Source organism: Chaetura pelagica, unplaced genomic scaffold (genome assembly GCF_000747805.2).
Source record: "Chaetura pelagica isolate M959 unplaced genomic scaffold, ChaPel_1.0 scaffold266, whole genome shotgun sequence".
NCBI classification, from domain to species: Eukaryota; Metazoa; Chordata; class Aves; order Apodiformes; family Apodidae; genus Chaetura; species Chaetura pelagica.
The window spans coordinates 2,061,454-2,078,121 of record NW_009953799.1 but is presented as its reverse complement, the minus strand read 5'-3'; the positions used below and the strand labels follow the sequence as shown (position 1 = coordinate 2,078,121).

General features: G+C 45.7%; 1 protein-coding gene across 2 annotated transcripts; it reads left to right on the top strand.

Moving 5' to 3' along the window:
- The first annotated feature begins 1,770 nt into the window (after positions 1–1,770).
- LOC104391833 (regucalcin-like) lies at positions 1,771–9,881 on the top strand. 2 transcript variants are annotated; one of them, XM_010001176.1, is made up of 6 exons: positions 1,771–1,933; positions 2,433–2,615; positions 5,464–5,679; positions 7,160–7,291; positions 7,972–8,126; positions 9,422–9,881. In XM_010001176.1, the coding sequence occupies exons 1-6, from the start codon at positions 1,771–1,773 to the stop codon at positions 9,470–9,472; spliced, it is 900 nt and encodes a 299-aa protein (XP_009999478.1). In that variant the 3' UTR covers positions 9,473–9,881. The 2 variants fall into 2 exon arrangements, with proteins under 2 accessions (XP_009999478.1, XP_009999479.1); XM_010001177.1 differs by lacking the exon at positions 5,464–5,679.
- The last annotated feature ends 6,787 nt before the right edge of the window (positions 9,882–16,668 follow it).

The following is a 16,668-nucleotide window of genomic DNA, read 5'->3' as shown; positions in this document are numbered from 1 at the left end:
AACCTGGTTTTCTGGGAGGGGTAAGAGCAGCAATGTGTTTTCCCAGACCACAAGACAATAATGTCAATGTTGTGTCTCCAAGCCTTGGGTCCTAAATCTGGTAGCCACATGACACAAAACTTTAACCCAAGAGAAACTCACTCGTCCAGCTCGAGCATGGCTTAACAGGTTTTAGGAGGTTTTAGTGGCATCTTGCTGAGTATCCTCATTTACAGTGGAGACTGATGCTGTTGGGCTGCACCTTCCTATGCTGGAGAAGGCTATATTTGATAAATGGGTTATGATCTCACCTTGGCTCTGTGACCCCTGCCATGTGTGTCTGGGACAGGGGAACAGCGAAGATCCCGGATCCCCAGCCCTGGCATTTCCACTCATGGAGATTACAGGCTCTTCCCATGTACTTTGAAGTGCATTAGTGCTAATTAATTATATGTAAACCTTACCACCAGCTCACCTACTAGGGAACAATGCCTACTTGAAGGCAGTAATCCCTAGCAATAGTGTTATGTCAGGGACAGGCTGCCTCACAGGAAATATCTCTCTCATCTATGGAAAAAATGTGCGGAGGCCAGAGGCACAGAAGTGGCACCTCCATTAGCAGGGGCCACGAGCAGGCCCCTTCCTTTTGTAAGAGCTGAATGGTGGAGTTTATTGTCCACATCCCACACTGCAGCAGGGGCAGGGCAGGCCCTGGGGCTGAGCTTCTCATTTTGGAAGGCATCAAAGGTGATCTGACACAAACACACGGCACTGGGCACCCTGTGCCTGGGCAGGGGCTGAGTGGCTGGTGTCCCTGTGGGCTCCCTGCCGTGGTGAGGACAGGGTCAACAATGCTTCTTCCCTTTCCCTGAAGGTGTTTAAGGTCAGGTTGGATGAGGCTTGTGCAGCCTGGTCTACTGGGGGGGTGTCCCTGCTCATAGCAGGGAGGCTGGAACCTGATGATCTTTAAGGTCCCTTCCAACCTTAACCACTCTGTGATTCCATGAACACCTCCCAGGAGGAGCAGGTGCCTGGGATGGAAGCTTCATGGGTGACTTGGTGCCTGAAGCAGCAACTGGGGTAATTACACCCCACAGCCTGGCACCGGGTGCAATTTGGAATCTGTGGCAGGGGTTGGAGCCCTGGCTGGGGCAGTGAGGGGGCTGTTGAAGAGGAAATGCTTGGAGGGAAAACAAAGCAGCAGGATTTCAAAGGCAGGAACTTTCCCCAGTGTTTGCATATTCACACTGGCTTGATGTGGGAACAGACACTTCATTTGTAGTGACCTTGGTGGCAAACTGCAGTTGGTGCAGTTGGTGGGTGTGTGTACATCTTCCTATGGAGCAAGTCAATGCATCTGCCTTCATAAGCAGAAATCTGTTTTTCCACAAAAAAAAAGTCTTCTGACCCCTTAGTACTGCTGCCCACTGGTCCCTCCCCATAGGCTGGGGGACCCTTGGCATCACGGATCCCCAGCCATGGGGACAACTTGGTCCTGGCTCAGGACTGTGCCCACAGCACTTCCTTTCCCCAGAGGCGAGTGCTCCATCAGCAGGTCCAATTTAAAGTCTCTTGCTTAGGAAAGGTTTGCTCGGAAGAAGCCTTAGTGCCTCATGCTCAGTTGCAGCCATGAAGCCGTGGAAACATCACAGAAACCTTCTAAATTACTCCGTCATGTGGGTTTCAGAGGGCTTTGCCATTTACAAGCTCTGATTTTAAGCATCAAAGGTTTGAAAAATTGAGATGAGAGCTTATAATTAAATCTTTTATTGACCCACTTTCCCTCAGACCATGTCCTCCATCAAAATCGAATCTGTTGTGAAGGAGAAGAACAGGATGGGAGAGTGCCCTGTCTGGGAAGAAAGGGAGAGTGCACTTGTCTACGTGGACATCAACTCACAGAAAGTTTGCCGCTGGAGCCCACTCACCAACGAGGTGCAGAGCGTGTCTGTGGGTAAGTATCCCTGCTTGTTGCTTCATCCTGGGGGCCTCCTCTGTCCACCCCTCTCCATTCCTCCTGATAGAAGTTCAGCTGCATGGTGGTCTCCTCTACTTTCCTTGGGGCCACAGGCTCTGTCCTCCTGTGACACTGAGCATGCTGAGCTCAGTGCTGAGCATGGTGTGGCCCAAGCCAGCCTGGCAGAGGGGACTGTGCTCACACGTGGGGGAACGTGCACATGTTGCCCTTGCTGAGCCCCAGTGGGAAGGCAGGTTTCATTTGGGACCTGCAGAGGAGAAAGTCCTAATGGCTGTGCCTGCCCAGAAGGTGGAGAGATCTGGAGAGCACAGAGTCAGTGAGATGTGCTAACAGTCCCAGGGGAGAAGGATGTCCGCATCAACTCAGCCTTCCTCGGGTCAGGAATGTTCCAGTCAAGATCCCTGACTTGAGGTGGGGAGAGGTAGAGCTGAGTGATGCCCCAGAGCCACCTGCCATCTGCACTCCCTCCCTGCAGATTCCCGTGTGGGCTCGGTGGCGCTGCGGCAGCGCGGGGGCTACGTCCTTGCCCTGGGGAGAAGGTTTGCCTGCCTGGACTGGGACACTCAGGCTGTCACCACTATCCTCGAGCTCGAGCAGGATAAGCCCAACAACAGGTTCAATGATGGGAAAGTGGATCCGAAGGGCAGGTTTTTTGCTGGTAAGTTCCTGGCAGAAATTTCCCCCAGAGCAAAGAGGAACTAATTACAGTACATTTTATTCCATGTTCTCAATTCCTCTGTTGATTTCCCCCCCCAAAAAAAAGATGTCACAAGCAAGAGCTGTCATGTGAATGTGCTTCTTGGGTATTGCCTGATGAAGAAGGACAAGGGACCCCACCTCCCTGGATCTGAATGAGGGCAGAGGCAGTTGACATGGGCTGCCCAGCAGGAAGTCACCACTCCTACTTGTTGGATGGTGGTTTTCAAATATCTGCCTACATGGGAGGTGAAGGTCTGGTGAAGGGCTCATGCAGGTGGAAAGGTTTCTGAAGGTGTAGAGGAGGATGCAGCTCCTAGAGCAGAAGATGCACTGCAGCTTGCACCCTGCAAGTACAGCCTCCTGAGTCAGCCCATGGGGAACAAGGATGTGGGGAGAGATACCTGGCCTTCTGAAGGCAAGAGGGACTTTTGCCACTGGTGGCAATGCAGTCAGAACCCCCGTGTGCTTTTCCTCCTCCCATATAAATGTTTATTAGCCAAGCACAGCAATCCACGCTGGGACTGGAGAGTGACTGGTGGGAGTGAAAATGGCTCTGTATTTGTTTTGCCAGCCAGCCTTTTCTTCTTATTTCAAATGTGTAAAAAATCAGGAAGTTAACTTGACTCATGGTTGTTCTTGAGGGCTGGCAGGTCAATGGAGTTGTAAGCATGAGTAGCCAGCATGGATCTACCAAGGGGAAATCATGCTTAACTAACCTGATAGCCTTCTATGATGTTGTCACTGAATGGGTAGATGCAAGGAGACCAGTGGATGTGGTCTACCTTGAACTAAGCAAGGCTTTTGACACAGTCTCCCATAACACCCTAATGAGCAAGCTCAGGAGGTGTGGGGTAGAAGAATGGACAGTGAGATGGATAAAGAACTGGCTACACAATAAAGCCATTAGAGTGGAGGTCAATGGTCAGAGTCCAGCTGGAGACCTGTAACTAGTGGAGTCCCCCAGGGATCAGTGCTGGGTCCAGTCCTTTTCAACATCATCATTAATGACCTAGATGAGGGGACAGGGTGTATCCTCAGCAAGTTTGCTGATGACACGAAGCTGGGAGGGCTGGCTGATTCACCTGAAGGCTGTGCAGCCATTCAGTGAGATTTGGACAGGCTGGAGAGCTGGGCAAAGAGGAACCTAATGAGATTCAACAAGAACAAGTGCAGAGTCTGGCACCTGGGAAGGAGCAACACCATGCACCTGCACAGGCTGGGATTTCACGTGCTAGGGGGCAGCTCTGTGGAGAAGGACCTTGGAATCCAGCTGGACAACAAGTTATCCATGGGGCAGCAATGTGCTCTTGTGGCCACGAAGGCCACTGGTATCCTGGGGTGCATTAAGATATTTGCTGGACACATCCTGGTGTCCAACAGATTGAGGGAGGTTCTCCTCCCCATCTACTCAGCCCTGGTGAGACCTCACTTGGAGTGTTGTGTCCCATTCTGGGCTCCCCAGTTCAAGAGGGACAGGGATCTACTTGAGAGAGTCAAACAAAGGGCTATGAGGGTGATTAAGGGACTGGAACACCTGCCTTATGAGGAAAGGCTGAGAGACCTGGGGCTTGTCAGTCTAGAGAGGAGAAGACTGAGGGGGGATCTAATTAATGTCTATAAATACGTGAGGGTTGGGTGTCAAGAAGATAGGGACAACCTCTTTTCACTTGTTCCCTGTGATAGGATGAGGGGAAATGGATTCAAACTTGAACACAGGAAGTTCCACCTCAACATGAGGAAGAACTTCTTTATTGTGAGGGTTGCAGAGCACTGGAGCAGGTGGCCTAGAGAGGTTGTGGAGTCTCCTCTGGAGTTTTTCAAGACCCGCCTGGATGCCTTTCTGAGTGATCTACCTTAGATTTGGTCCTGCTCTGGCAGGGGGGTTGGACTTGATCTCCAGAGGTCCATTCCAACTCCTAACATTCTGTAATTCTGTGATTCTGAGCCAAGGGCAAGAATAAGAGAGAAAAAACCTGTTTTGTACACCTGTTTAAATTTGTGCATGGTGGATCAATGCTTTCAACAGGGTTTTTGGCCAAGTGTTGTAAAGCAAGCTCATGAGGTCTTCTAAAAGAAGAAGCCAACAGGCAGTGTGTCACAGTTAAAAGAAGGCATAAAAGTCCTCTTGAGAGCTTCCTGTCCTGTCTCTGCAGAACTCTCTCCTTTCCAGAGAAGAGACAGTCAGAAAATAAATAACAAGTGTAACACTGAGGCATAAATTAATTGAGAGGAAATCTCACTTCTGTTGTGTTCTCCACTTGCTTCTGAGATCTCTGTGGTTTGCATCAAGTTGCCCAGGGAAGTTGTGGCTGCCCCCTTCCTGGAAGTGTTCAAGGCAAGGTTGGATGGGGCTTTAAACAACGTAGGCTAGTGGGAGGTGTCCCTGTCCCTGGTAGGGATGTGGGACTAGATGGTCTTTAAAGTCTCTTCCAAACCAAACCATTCTATGATTATATCACTTAGAAGGTCACAGCCCATATAAATGATAAAAGTAGCCTATAAAGAACAACAACAGAAAGAGCACATGATGCTTGCCTGCATCTTGGCTTCTGCTTTGAGCAAAACCTCAGTCCTGGATGTGTTGAGGGTTTTTGGTGTCTATGACTTAAATCTCATGGCAACAAAGAAACTTGTCCTTTTGTTGGCTGGAATCACCTTGGCGGGAGGCAGCTGCCCCTGTCAGGCTCCTTCTCTTCCTTCTCAACCTGGCTAGTCGGTCTCCCTTGGACCTCTTAGTTACAATGTAGAGGAGTTTTTTTTTTTAAAAAAATCCTACTTTCTAACGGGCTCTCCCATTTCTGCTTCAGGTACGATGGCCGAAGAGACGGCACCCGGGGTCCGAGCGAGGCGGCAAGGAGCTCTCTACACCCTTTTCCCTGACCATTCAGTAATCAAACAGTTAGACCAGGTGGACATCTCCAATGGTCTGGACTGGTCCTTGGACCACAGGACCTTTTTTCACATCGATAGCCTGGCATATGCTGTGCATGCCTTCAGCTATGATGTGCACACTGGAAAGATCGGTACACGCGCATTTCTTGATCGGGTGACGAGCAGCTCTTGCTGCTTCTGCAGCAGGGCCTGGGCATGGAAAGTGCAGTGATTTATTTGGCAGTTCTCATATCTGCTGGTCATAGCTTCTCAGCAGGCTGACTATGATTGTTCTCGTGTAGTTACGAGCCAGGTGCAGTTGGGGAACAAACTTCTGACAATCCTTCAACTTACTTTTGTCTGGATTGATAGTTTATCTTTAGACACGGTCCAGGAGTTGCAGGGAAGAAGCAATTTGTGCTGCAGAGTGAGAATTAGGTTACAGGATGCTAATTATTCTTGAGTGCCATCTACTGGATTGGACTAGCTCCACAAATACAAAGACAGAATGTACATGCATGAATGTCACAGAAAGATGTTTGAAAAATCAAGTTATCACTGTGAATGAAGTTTCCCAATCCTGAAATTAAAATTACCTCCAGATGTTTGGCAGTTTTCACTGGAAGTCGTTATCTAGACAAACATTTTTTATTATGATACGTGCAAAAAGGGAAATTTAAATCCAAGGCAAATGGATGTAACTTCCTTTCAAAACTATGAAATATTTTTGTGTTGTATCAAGCCATTATACTCCATGGGAATTGAAATGGCAGAACTGCCTTTGTACTTTAATTAGTATGGACTTTGAATAATCCTGGGTCAAAACTGTACAAAATAGTTACAGTTATTTAGATTTCAGTTTTTTCTGCTATCTAATGATACAGATTTTCAGAGGTAAGATTTATAGAGAAGATTCGCCCAGATACAAAAAGGTAATGAGTTTGAGTCTCCTGACCTTGGCTTTATGCTGGTGTCCATTTATTTTTGGGTGGTGTAATAGCCAAAAGGCACTGAGGGCAGAGCAGGCAGACTGCTGCCCATGGACACCACTCTATAGACCACACACATGTCCACCAACCCATCTGCACTGTAGTCTAGACTGCTGGAGGTTGGTGTCCAGGCTTAATAGCTACAGTGACTTGGCTGGCCATTAAAAAGTTAAGCACTTGATCTTTAGTGGGCAGAGATTATTTATTACAAACATTCAACCCCAAGTTTATTTATGTGATGTGTTGCTAATAAAACGACCTCCAGGCTGCCATGGGCAATGAAAGTCCAGGTAAAGTTACAGTGCTTGCAGCAGTTGTGGTACGGCAGGCTTGTTAACTAGTGGGTTAACAAGAGAGACAGAGGCATTTCATTCTCTTCCCTTGGTAAAATAATAGGACCCCTAATATTCAAAATACAATGCAACCCCAAAATACAATGGCTGTACTGGGGGCTTGTTTTGGTCATGTTAAGTTGGACTTTTAACACATCTGAAAAGTGTGTGTGTGATACATATTTTGCAGCACATCTTGGTCACAGAAAATGAATGCATCTGTTTGCAAAATTGTGGAAGATGTCAGATTGGTATCTGGTACAGAACTGGTACCAGCCCAAGTAACACTAGCTTTATATCTCTCCCTGCAGCCTGCCCCAAACTTTTGTACCATCTAGAAAAGGAGGAGCAGATGCCTGACGGGATGTGCATTGATGCAGAAGGGAAGCTCTGGGTGGCCTGTATTGATGGCGGGAGAGTGATCCGTATAGACCCAGAGACAGGTAAGGCAGGCACCAGGACCTGCATGTTGAGTGTCACCTGTCTGCCATGAAGACAAGAGGAAAGGCAGCCAGGAGGAATGGTTTGAAGGTGAGGTAAGAAGACTTTGAGGTACGAAGACTTCGTTTATAGCCTGTTTCTTCCTCTTGGGTTGCCATGAGCATCACTGGTCCAGGCCCCAATCACATGGAGAGAGCTGCTCCCTGTGCTGCCTCCCAGTACCAGGCACCCTTGCTCCCATGCTCTGCTGATGCAGAACACTCATCTTCATAATGCCACTAAGAAAACACACACACTGCATGTCTATTGTGAGAAACAATACCTCTAATTAAGAAGGAAAAAATTCTCAGTGTTGAAATGTTTAAAAGGGAAACACTGTTAGGGAACAACAGTCATCCCAGGCCCAGGTGTTTCTGCCCTTCCTGGCTTCAAATACTTAAACACTTCATTTTGTGAAAGGAAACAAAGCCTCCCAGATAGAGGGTAGAGGCTAAAAGTAGAGATAATGGAGATAAAAGAATTTGATTTCTCCACAAATTGTCCTTTAGGATATGGTGTCTCTGAAGGGGTGATGCCTTCTGAGTAAATGCCACATCTGTGCCATGTGCACTACTAGTACATTTGTGTTTACATGCTTCATAGAAAATGCACATTAGGAAACAATTGCATCTTTTTCCCCCAGGAAAAAGAATCCAAACTGTGAGGCTTCCTACTCCAAGGATCACCTCTTGCTGCTTTGGGGGAAAAGACTACTCAGAAATGTACGTCACGTCTGCATACGATGGACTGGACAAGACTGCCCTGGCCAAGGAACCTCATGCAGGAGAGATTTTCAAGGTGAGCAAATTTTCTTCCCTTCTTTATATCAGACCTGCCAAGTCTTGTGCTCAGAGAGTGAGATGCCCCTGGCCTGTAGCAGTCCTTGTCCTTTCTCATCCCACTTGCCTAATGTGCTCATCCAGATGTTTTGCTTGCTCCCCAGCTGAGCACAGCTGCTTTTGCACAGCTGCTGCAGCGTTTAGAAGGAAGATTTGGAGAAATTGCTAGTAACAGTGTTGCTTATGTTGGTTAGCCAAAGTTGGTATCTGATCAGGATCTGAAGGCAGCTGGTGGACCTGGGTCTGCTTTACAGCATATTCTGTAAAACACTGTAAGAAACTGGGTCTTGCTTCTATCTCTTACTGTATTTTCATCAGAAATTTCACTCCTTTCATTCTCATTTTCTAATTGTGTAAGGGTATCTAAATATTTACAACACAAATTGCTCCTTGAAAAAGGAATGCTTAAATTCATCAGGGCAGAGCTTTGCATTCCAAACTCAAATATTTTGGGATTTATTTTTTTTTTTTTAGTCTGTTAAAATAATTTGCTACATTTTGAGAAACTAATTATCCACATTTCTATTCAGGGATTCTTGAATCCAAAACTTTTTTTCTCTCTCCATTTTTTTCACTCCATTAGCAGAAAGTACATCAGGAGAATAAAATGCAGTTTTTAATCATCAATTACCATCATTCCCTGGAAGCTGATGATAGCATGAAAAGGGTTGTGAATAAGGGGAAATAGGAAAAAACAAACCAGGTTATCACTTGGGCAACAGGATGAAGAAGAGTTTCAGGAGGGCTGGGGATCTCATCTGGGATCTGGGACCTTCTAGTTGAAAGCAGGGCTTGGAGCAGATTTCCCATGGCTGAGAACTGATAAGATTTCACAAGCAGCAATATTTAGGCACCCACAGGATAATTAAATACCAAAAGGTCATTATGAGCCTTGGTGTTTTGGTCTCTGTTCCTCAGTTTTCCGGTTCTAGAAGTGAATCGATGTTTTCCGAACTCCCATTTGTCTTGCATGGGCAAAGCACATCAAGTTCCTGTGACTTGTTTGATTAATATGGAGGTAAAGACCACAGACAACGTGTAAATTTGCAAAATTATTCAGTGCTGCTTGATAATCTTGAAGAACTTAATCTCAAAAAGTTCTAACACACTCTTTTTGGGCTCTTTTTGGGAACCCTCTTCATAGGGGTGGGTTGCCTGAGATATTTGTTGTACAACACTCAAATGTTTCTGTTATACTCAGTTGGGGAATCACCTTTTTCCTTTCTTTCTTTTATTTATTTATTTGGAAAACAGATAACAGGTCTGGGGGTGAAAGGGATCCCACAGAATTTCTATGCTGCTTGACCATGGACACCAAACAACAAAGAAGAAATGTCTGCATCTTGTAGTAACCCTGACAAGGAGATGTCCAATGAACTACAGAATGTATCTGTGTGAGGATTTCTACACCCACATTTGAGAGCATGCTTGCTTGGAATTGAAGATACTTCTTCTGTGGGCCAGTGGTTTGATGAAATAGGTTAGAGAGGTAAAATTAATATGTGTTACACCTTGATAGCTTTTGTGACTTTCCATAAATCTATTTGAGCTCAAGATTAGTTTGTCTGAAATTTCTGATGACTGGCTCTGGATTTTCAAGTCTGTGTGGTTCCTGAAGCAGGATCTGACTCCTGGTTTGCCTTTTCATGTTACAGTGATGTACCAGCAATGACATGGCAGATTTTAATAAACACTTTTAAGAGTGATGACTTGAGCTGGACTGCCTGTCTACTGGGCTACCCCTGAACTGTTTTCTTGGTGATCTATATACTACCTATTGTAGTATCCAGACTTCATTTTTACACCCTTGCTAGCCTGTTTCAATTTACCTTGCCATGAATTATTCTGTCTTGTCTTTAGGACACCATTTATGCTGCTGAAAATAAACTATGCCACCGTATTTAAAATACACTGACAGATTATTTTTCTGCTTTCAGATATGACCACACCATGACTACACACAGTCAGGGTACAAACAGGGTGTGAGATACCAGGATGACCTGTAATACCAAAACCTGACGCTCTCTAGAGTCATCCTGCCAGGGGTTGTATTTGCACACATACACATGGACTTACCTTTACGTATCTTCTGCATGCATGGTTTTACCTTCTTATTCCCCTTCTTATAACACTCTTCCTCTTCTATTTCAAGTATTTTCCTCCTTTTTCCATTTTCCCTTTACATTTTCTTCTCCTTCCCCTGAACTTCTCTCTTGACATAGAGCAATTTCACTTTTTGTCAGCTTTCTTTTTGTCACCTTGTCCCTGCCTTCAATGCTGTTTATATCTGCCCAGATTTCTTGCTGAATTACCCTCACCTCCTCTTTCTCCTCTGGGGGAGTAAAACTGGCCTGTCAACCTTTCTCCCCTTGATCAAATTGAGCAGGGTTTTCTCCCACACCAATGACTACACCAAAGCTGACTCTTGAATTTGGGATTTTCCCAAAGGCCTCAGCACACCTGCAGTTAGCCAGGTCCTGCTAAGACCTGATCAAACTGAATGGGCAAGCAGTGGAAGTGGAGAAGTTGCTCATCTCTTCCTGCTGGTTTTACTGCATGCTCTGCGGGCAGGGCAGGGATGGCATCTTGCATGTAAGAGTGAAGTGCACTTTGGAAAGTGCTGGTGCACGGGCCTGTGTAAAACCAGAGGGCTGTGGAGGAGGTCCCTCCATGATTCCTGGCTTTATGCATCCCTGGGCCCTGACAAGACCATCCTTGCCTTCTACAACTCTGTGACCTTCAGTTCATTTCCTGGTGAGCAGAAGCTGATTGTAACACGGTGCTGTAGAAACCACAACATGAAGGGGCAACTTTAGAACCTAGTGAAATAGTGACCCAGGGAACCTTATCATTCTCTACAACTACCTGGAGGGAGGTTGTAGTCAGGTGGGGGTTGGGGTCTTCTCTCAGGCAACTTGCAGTAAGACGGCACGGCCCCAAGCTGCTCCAGGGGAGGTCTAGGTTGGTTATTAGGAAGCACTTCCTCACGGAGAGGGTGATTAGACACTGGAATGGACTGCCCAGGGAAGTGCTGGAGTCATCATCCATGGAGCTGTTTAATGCAGGACTGGATGTGGCACTTAGTGCCATAGGCTAGCTGATGTGGTGGTGTTGGTCATAGGCTGGACTTGATGATCTCAGAAGTCTTTTCCAGCCTCAATAATTCTGTGAATCTGTGATTCTGAGAATATACTGGGCCATTGAGCAGGATTTTCCAAAGTGCATTGATTCAATGCAGTTACCTGAAGTCTACTGTAAAACCCACGTTAGGTACTTTTCAGAAACTTATTCTAGTTAATTCAGGTTATTAGTAATCACTTTGCTCCTGTGCTACTTGGCCTGATAATTGGTAGAACAGGATAGAATCTCTTGGGCCACCACTGTGCTTCACTTCTGCCTTACCCTGGAACGTGGGAGGTGAGTTCATAGAGTTGCACAAAGGCAACTTGATTGAGAAACAGAACATTCTGCTTATCCTAATGTTTGCTCAACAACTGGACTGTTGTTTTTGTTCCCCTGGTCATAATTTCAATAGTAATTAAGCTGCTGGGACTTCTTAAAAGCAAAGGTGTTAAATGCCCTCTGACACCATGTCACTGCCAAACTGGTATAAGGAACATTGACAATTATGCAAGATTTCCTGTTTACCCAGTCTGGAGAGGAATGTGAAGGTGGGAAGTTTGGAGGTAAGTCAAGTATCCTAACCTTTAATTAAAAAAAAAAAGTAGGAAGTGTGTGCAGATACCTTACTGAATAAAAAATACCCAATTATTTGCAGAATTGCCTGTTCACTAGGTTATTCTCTCAGTCAGAAAAGGAAAGTAGATAGTTTTGGAAAAATTTGCTCTTGAGAAATCCTTACTATCCCCATATTTTTTTGCTAGAGCTTCCCCAAGAATGCAAGCCATGCTTACTGGTTTGTGGTTCTCCAGCCCTCTTTCCTCCCTCTGTACTGCTCTCAGACTCCAGGGCCCAAGTGCTTTGGGATCTCTCTTGTCATAGCACAGCTTTCCAAACTGAAGAAGGGTTTGATGACTAATTTTTCTCTGTTGCCCAAAGGCCCACTACTTCACTTCAGGTTTCAGAACTTAATGTTTTGAAATTTTTCTTCCTAAAAAAGAATTGTTGATTGAAAGCCATGGTGGGACTATTCTCCAGCCTCATTATCCAAAATAAGTGAAAGGCCTTTTGCCTTGAAAGGGAAGGGGGTATGGGATTGGGTTCATTCTCATGTAGGGAACAACCCAGTATCTCTAATCTTTGGCCATAACAGACTCTGAGGTGGTAACTGTGTGCCTGAGGATGTGGGTTGCTGTGGGTCAGCCCCACAAAGTGAGAAGCATGGCAGGAAGGCTGCTGCCTGCCCAGGGGTAACCTTCCAATGGGGTGTTTTCCCAGTGTGGATCACAGGCAGAACACAAAACAGCTTGCCAAACAGGCAGCAGTGACTGACAGGAGCTGGCTTCCCTTGAAGGGCATTGCTCAGAACAAACTACCTTTAATAAGTTTTTCTAAGTATTTCCTATGTTTAATGTATGTTTAACCTGCACAAGGCTGGACAAATCTTACTTATCTTGCATGCTTTTGTTTGTATTTGAAATAGACTTTCAACTGGGAAGATTCTGTTCTTTGTGTGTTCTAGCTAATATAGGACAACCTAACTGTGTTTCTTGCCTTCTCAGAAAGACATGTCTTTGAGAAAACTGATTAAATCTCAACTGGAGGTTTCCAAACATCCCTAAGTGCAGCTAGGATGTGAATGAAGCTGGTTAAACATCATGGCAGTGCTGGCGCTGCGACTGCACCCACCTGCTGTCACCGGCCTGGAACTGGCAGATACAGGGATATAGGGTTTGCTCCACCTGCTTTTAGTGTTGTACCTTGGACTCTGAGCAGAAAAGATGATATAAAAATATTTCTTAATCCTGGATAGGGAGACATAAAGTATTTATTAATCCTGGACAAGGAGACAAGGCACAAAGATGATCAGAGGGCTGGAGCACCTCTCCTATGAAGACAGACTGAGAGAGTCAGGGTTGTTCAGCCCCAAGAAGAGAAGGCTCTGGGGAGACCTCATAGCAGCCTTCCAGTACCTGAAGGGGCTACAGAAAGCCCGGGGAGGGACATTTTAAAAGGCCATGTGGTGATAGGACAAGGGGTAATGGCTTTAAACTGGAAGAGGGGAGATTCAGGTTGGACATTAGGAAGAAATTCTTTAGTCTGAGGGTGGTGAGACACTGGAACAGGTTGCCCGGGGAAGTTGTGGCTGCCCCACCCCTGGAAGTGTTCAAGGGCAGGTTGGATGGGGCTCTGAGCAGCCTGATCCAGTGGGAGGTGTCCCTGCCCATGCAGGGGGTTTGGAACTAGAGTAACTTTAAGGCCCCTTCCAACCCAAACCATTCTATGATCCTATGATAATAATTTTTCTAGCAATCTTTGTTAATCTGTTTACTGTTCTGATTATCTTCTTTGCCTTAAACAGAAACAGTAAAGATGGTCTCTTTGCTAGTGAAAGAGAGGACAGACAAAAAGTAGCTGACTTTAAATAAAAAGTTGACAAGGGCTTCCACCTGTAGGTAAATAGGTCTCTAGCAAAATGAAAAGGTAGCTGCCCTGCTGTAATGACTTGGCTTTGCATAGTTTGTTTATTTTACCTTAAGGCTATCATGCTTCATAGTCATATCAGCATCAAACTCACAAACATAACTTTGAATCCATATCTTTGCTACCTTCTTTCTGCTATCTTTCTCTGTCTTTGTGTATTGAGATTTCAGAGGGTAATAATGCACCACCTATAAAAGACAGAGATTGAACTTTGACCCTCTGTTCACATGAAAATACTCTTGGAAAATGAGAAGCCACTTGCCCTATGAACTATTAAGACTACTACTGGATGTCCTGCAAGGTGACTTTTGTCAGTAGACAAAATGGGCCTGACAGGGAATGTGGCTGAAGGAGTGAAGGAGCAAGAGGCATCCTCTCAGGAGGTGTATGAGCAGGAACTGGGTGTCCTATAAAGAAAAGCAGAAAGGGCAGAAATAGCTGTAGATAAATTTGTTTTGTCTAGGATTGTAGATTGCTTTAGCTGCCTAAATTAGTGGTTTATTGAATTTGTTTGGGCTGCTCGTTGCAGTATTGACAACCCAAAATTGAAGAAACAGTTGGTGTTGATGTTGGGTTCTCCTCCTGCACCAAAATAAGACTCATGTGAACTGTAAATGCAAGCAGTGATAACCTCTGAGGAGGTGTAAGACCCTCATCCTCACTCTGTTGCTGCCTTCTTAAAGAAGAAAGTGTTCAACTCTCTGTCTAGCAGTACTCAAGCCACTTTAGGGAAGAAAAGATATAGGTGAATAGCCTGCCAAGAGTGTGGTGACTTCTGGAAAGAATTGATATCACAGCACTGATACACTGGAAGGATTTTAAAATGAAGGGCAGGAGAAAGAGCTATCAGAGGTGAGACTTAACATGGAAGGTGAAATGATGATGGTGATGAAGAGAAAGGTGACAGTGCAATGAGAGGAAGGATTTGTTGTCTGCAGGTGTGGGAAAAGGCAAGTGGGACCCATGCTTTTAAATTAAATCTTTAGCCAGAAAAATTGTAATTAGAGGGACACTTAGAACTCAGAGGAAACTGAAGATGCTTGCTCCATCTTCTGCAGGGCTTTCCTTGCCTGCTGATAGTTTCTTATATTCAAAAGGGAGAGGGTGGTAGGAGAAAAGCTGTACTTTTTGCAAAGATCTCCCACCTTTTTAAAATCACTTCAGACCCAAACTGCTGGTTTGGTCAGCAATGGACCCATTTGTACGTAATGTGGTGAGGACTGTCAGTGCAGGATGTGGGACTGTGGAGGGTGATGGAGTTATCCCCACATCAAAGCCATTGGGGTGACATGGCCACATGAGGAGTTTGGAGCAGTGACAGGCAGGCTACAAGAAAGGCAAGGAGTGTGAGGTTGCTCTGGAGCAGGTAAGAGGAGTCTTGCCTAAGATGTGGTGCTAGGCTGCTTTCTGTTTCAGGATGCTGGGCATCTTGGGAAGTGTTCTCTGATCTGAGAGTACTTAACTTTGCTCTGGGAAAACCAGTTCCTGCTAGAATGCCTGATCAGTGGTCTTCTTTCTCCTGCTTTTCCCCATCTGTAAAGGATTATGCGTGGGGTTTGAGCTGTATCCTGAATGCCCTGCCAGATGCTGTGGAGCAGACTAACTTGGGCCAGTCCTGCTTTATGCCATGCTTCCTGCCTGTTCCTGGATACCCCTTCAGCCTTTTGACCTTCTTCTGCCCCATGCCCCTGTATATGCTTCCGTGGAGCAGCTTGGACTTGCTCATGTGATAGGAACTCAGGAAAGCCAGTACAGCCGCAATCAATGGAAATAGGACACACATCTTTTGAATGCCTCTACAGAAAGGCTCAGCTAGATCTTTGCTTTCCCTTAGGAAGGCAAGGACGGAAGCTCCAGATGACCTGGGACATTGCTGTGGATAAAAGGAGTGAAAAACATGAAGAACTTGAGATGTTGCTGTACCATGACTTTTTCTCTGGGATGGTGGGGTTTTTTTTAGTGATTTAGCATAAATTACTCCTTCTGAAAACAAACAAACAAACAAAAAGTGAAAAAAAAAAGAGTACTATAGACAAACTTAATGCTTGGGGAAAGTTGTACTTTTGCTGGCCTGGAATAATTTGGGATAGCTGAATATGCCACAGGTAGTGCTCCTGGGATGGCTGGCCACAGCTGTGTGCACTTGTGTCCTCTGCCAGACTCCCACCTGGGACAGGGCTCTCTGCCCTTCTCTAGACCTCTCCTTTGTGCTCTTTGAGGAAAGGTTATTGCTCTGAAACCAACAAATTCCTTGCTGCATGGAGGAGAAAAAGACTGCTCTAGGGTGTAACTCAGCAGACTGATGTCTACTGGAGGCAAGTGAATTGCACCCTTTAATTATTTACTTCCTTTGGATTGCAGAAAGAGTCTTACCTGGGTCGTGTGGAGATCAGCAGACATCTACACTGTAGGTACCTGTGGAGATGGGTGAGCTGAATCCCACCTTAATGTTCTGATGACCTGAACTCTCTCAAATGTAGGTGGCATTGGTCAAAAAGTTACCTGGGCCATCACTGAGTGATGGTGGAGGCTTGTGCCTTTTGGCAGGGAGGTGGAGTAGTGACAGTGTTCATAGAATCATATAGGTTGGAAAATAACTGTAAGATCATTAAGTCCAACTGTCAGCCTATCAGGCTGCCAAGTCCACTGCCAAACCATGTCCTTAAGTATCACATCTACATGTCTTTTAAGCAACTCCAGCAACAGTGACTTGACCACTTCCCTGAGCAGCCTGTTCCAGTGCCTGATAACCCTTTTGGTGAAGAAATTTTTCTTAATATCCTCCCACTCACTGTCAATGCCAATGAGGTCTGTTTGCTCCCACTTTCACAAGAGTGAGTGGGAGTAACATGAATCAGCTCTGAGTGTGTCCTTTCCACTTCTTCCCTGTAGATGAT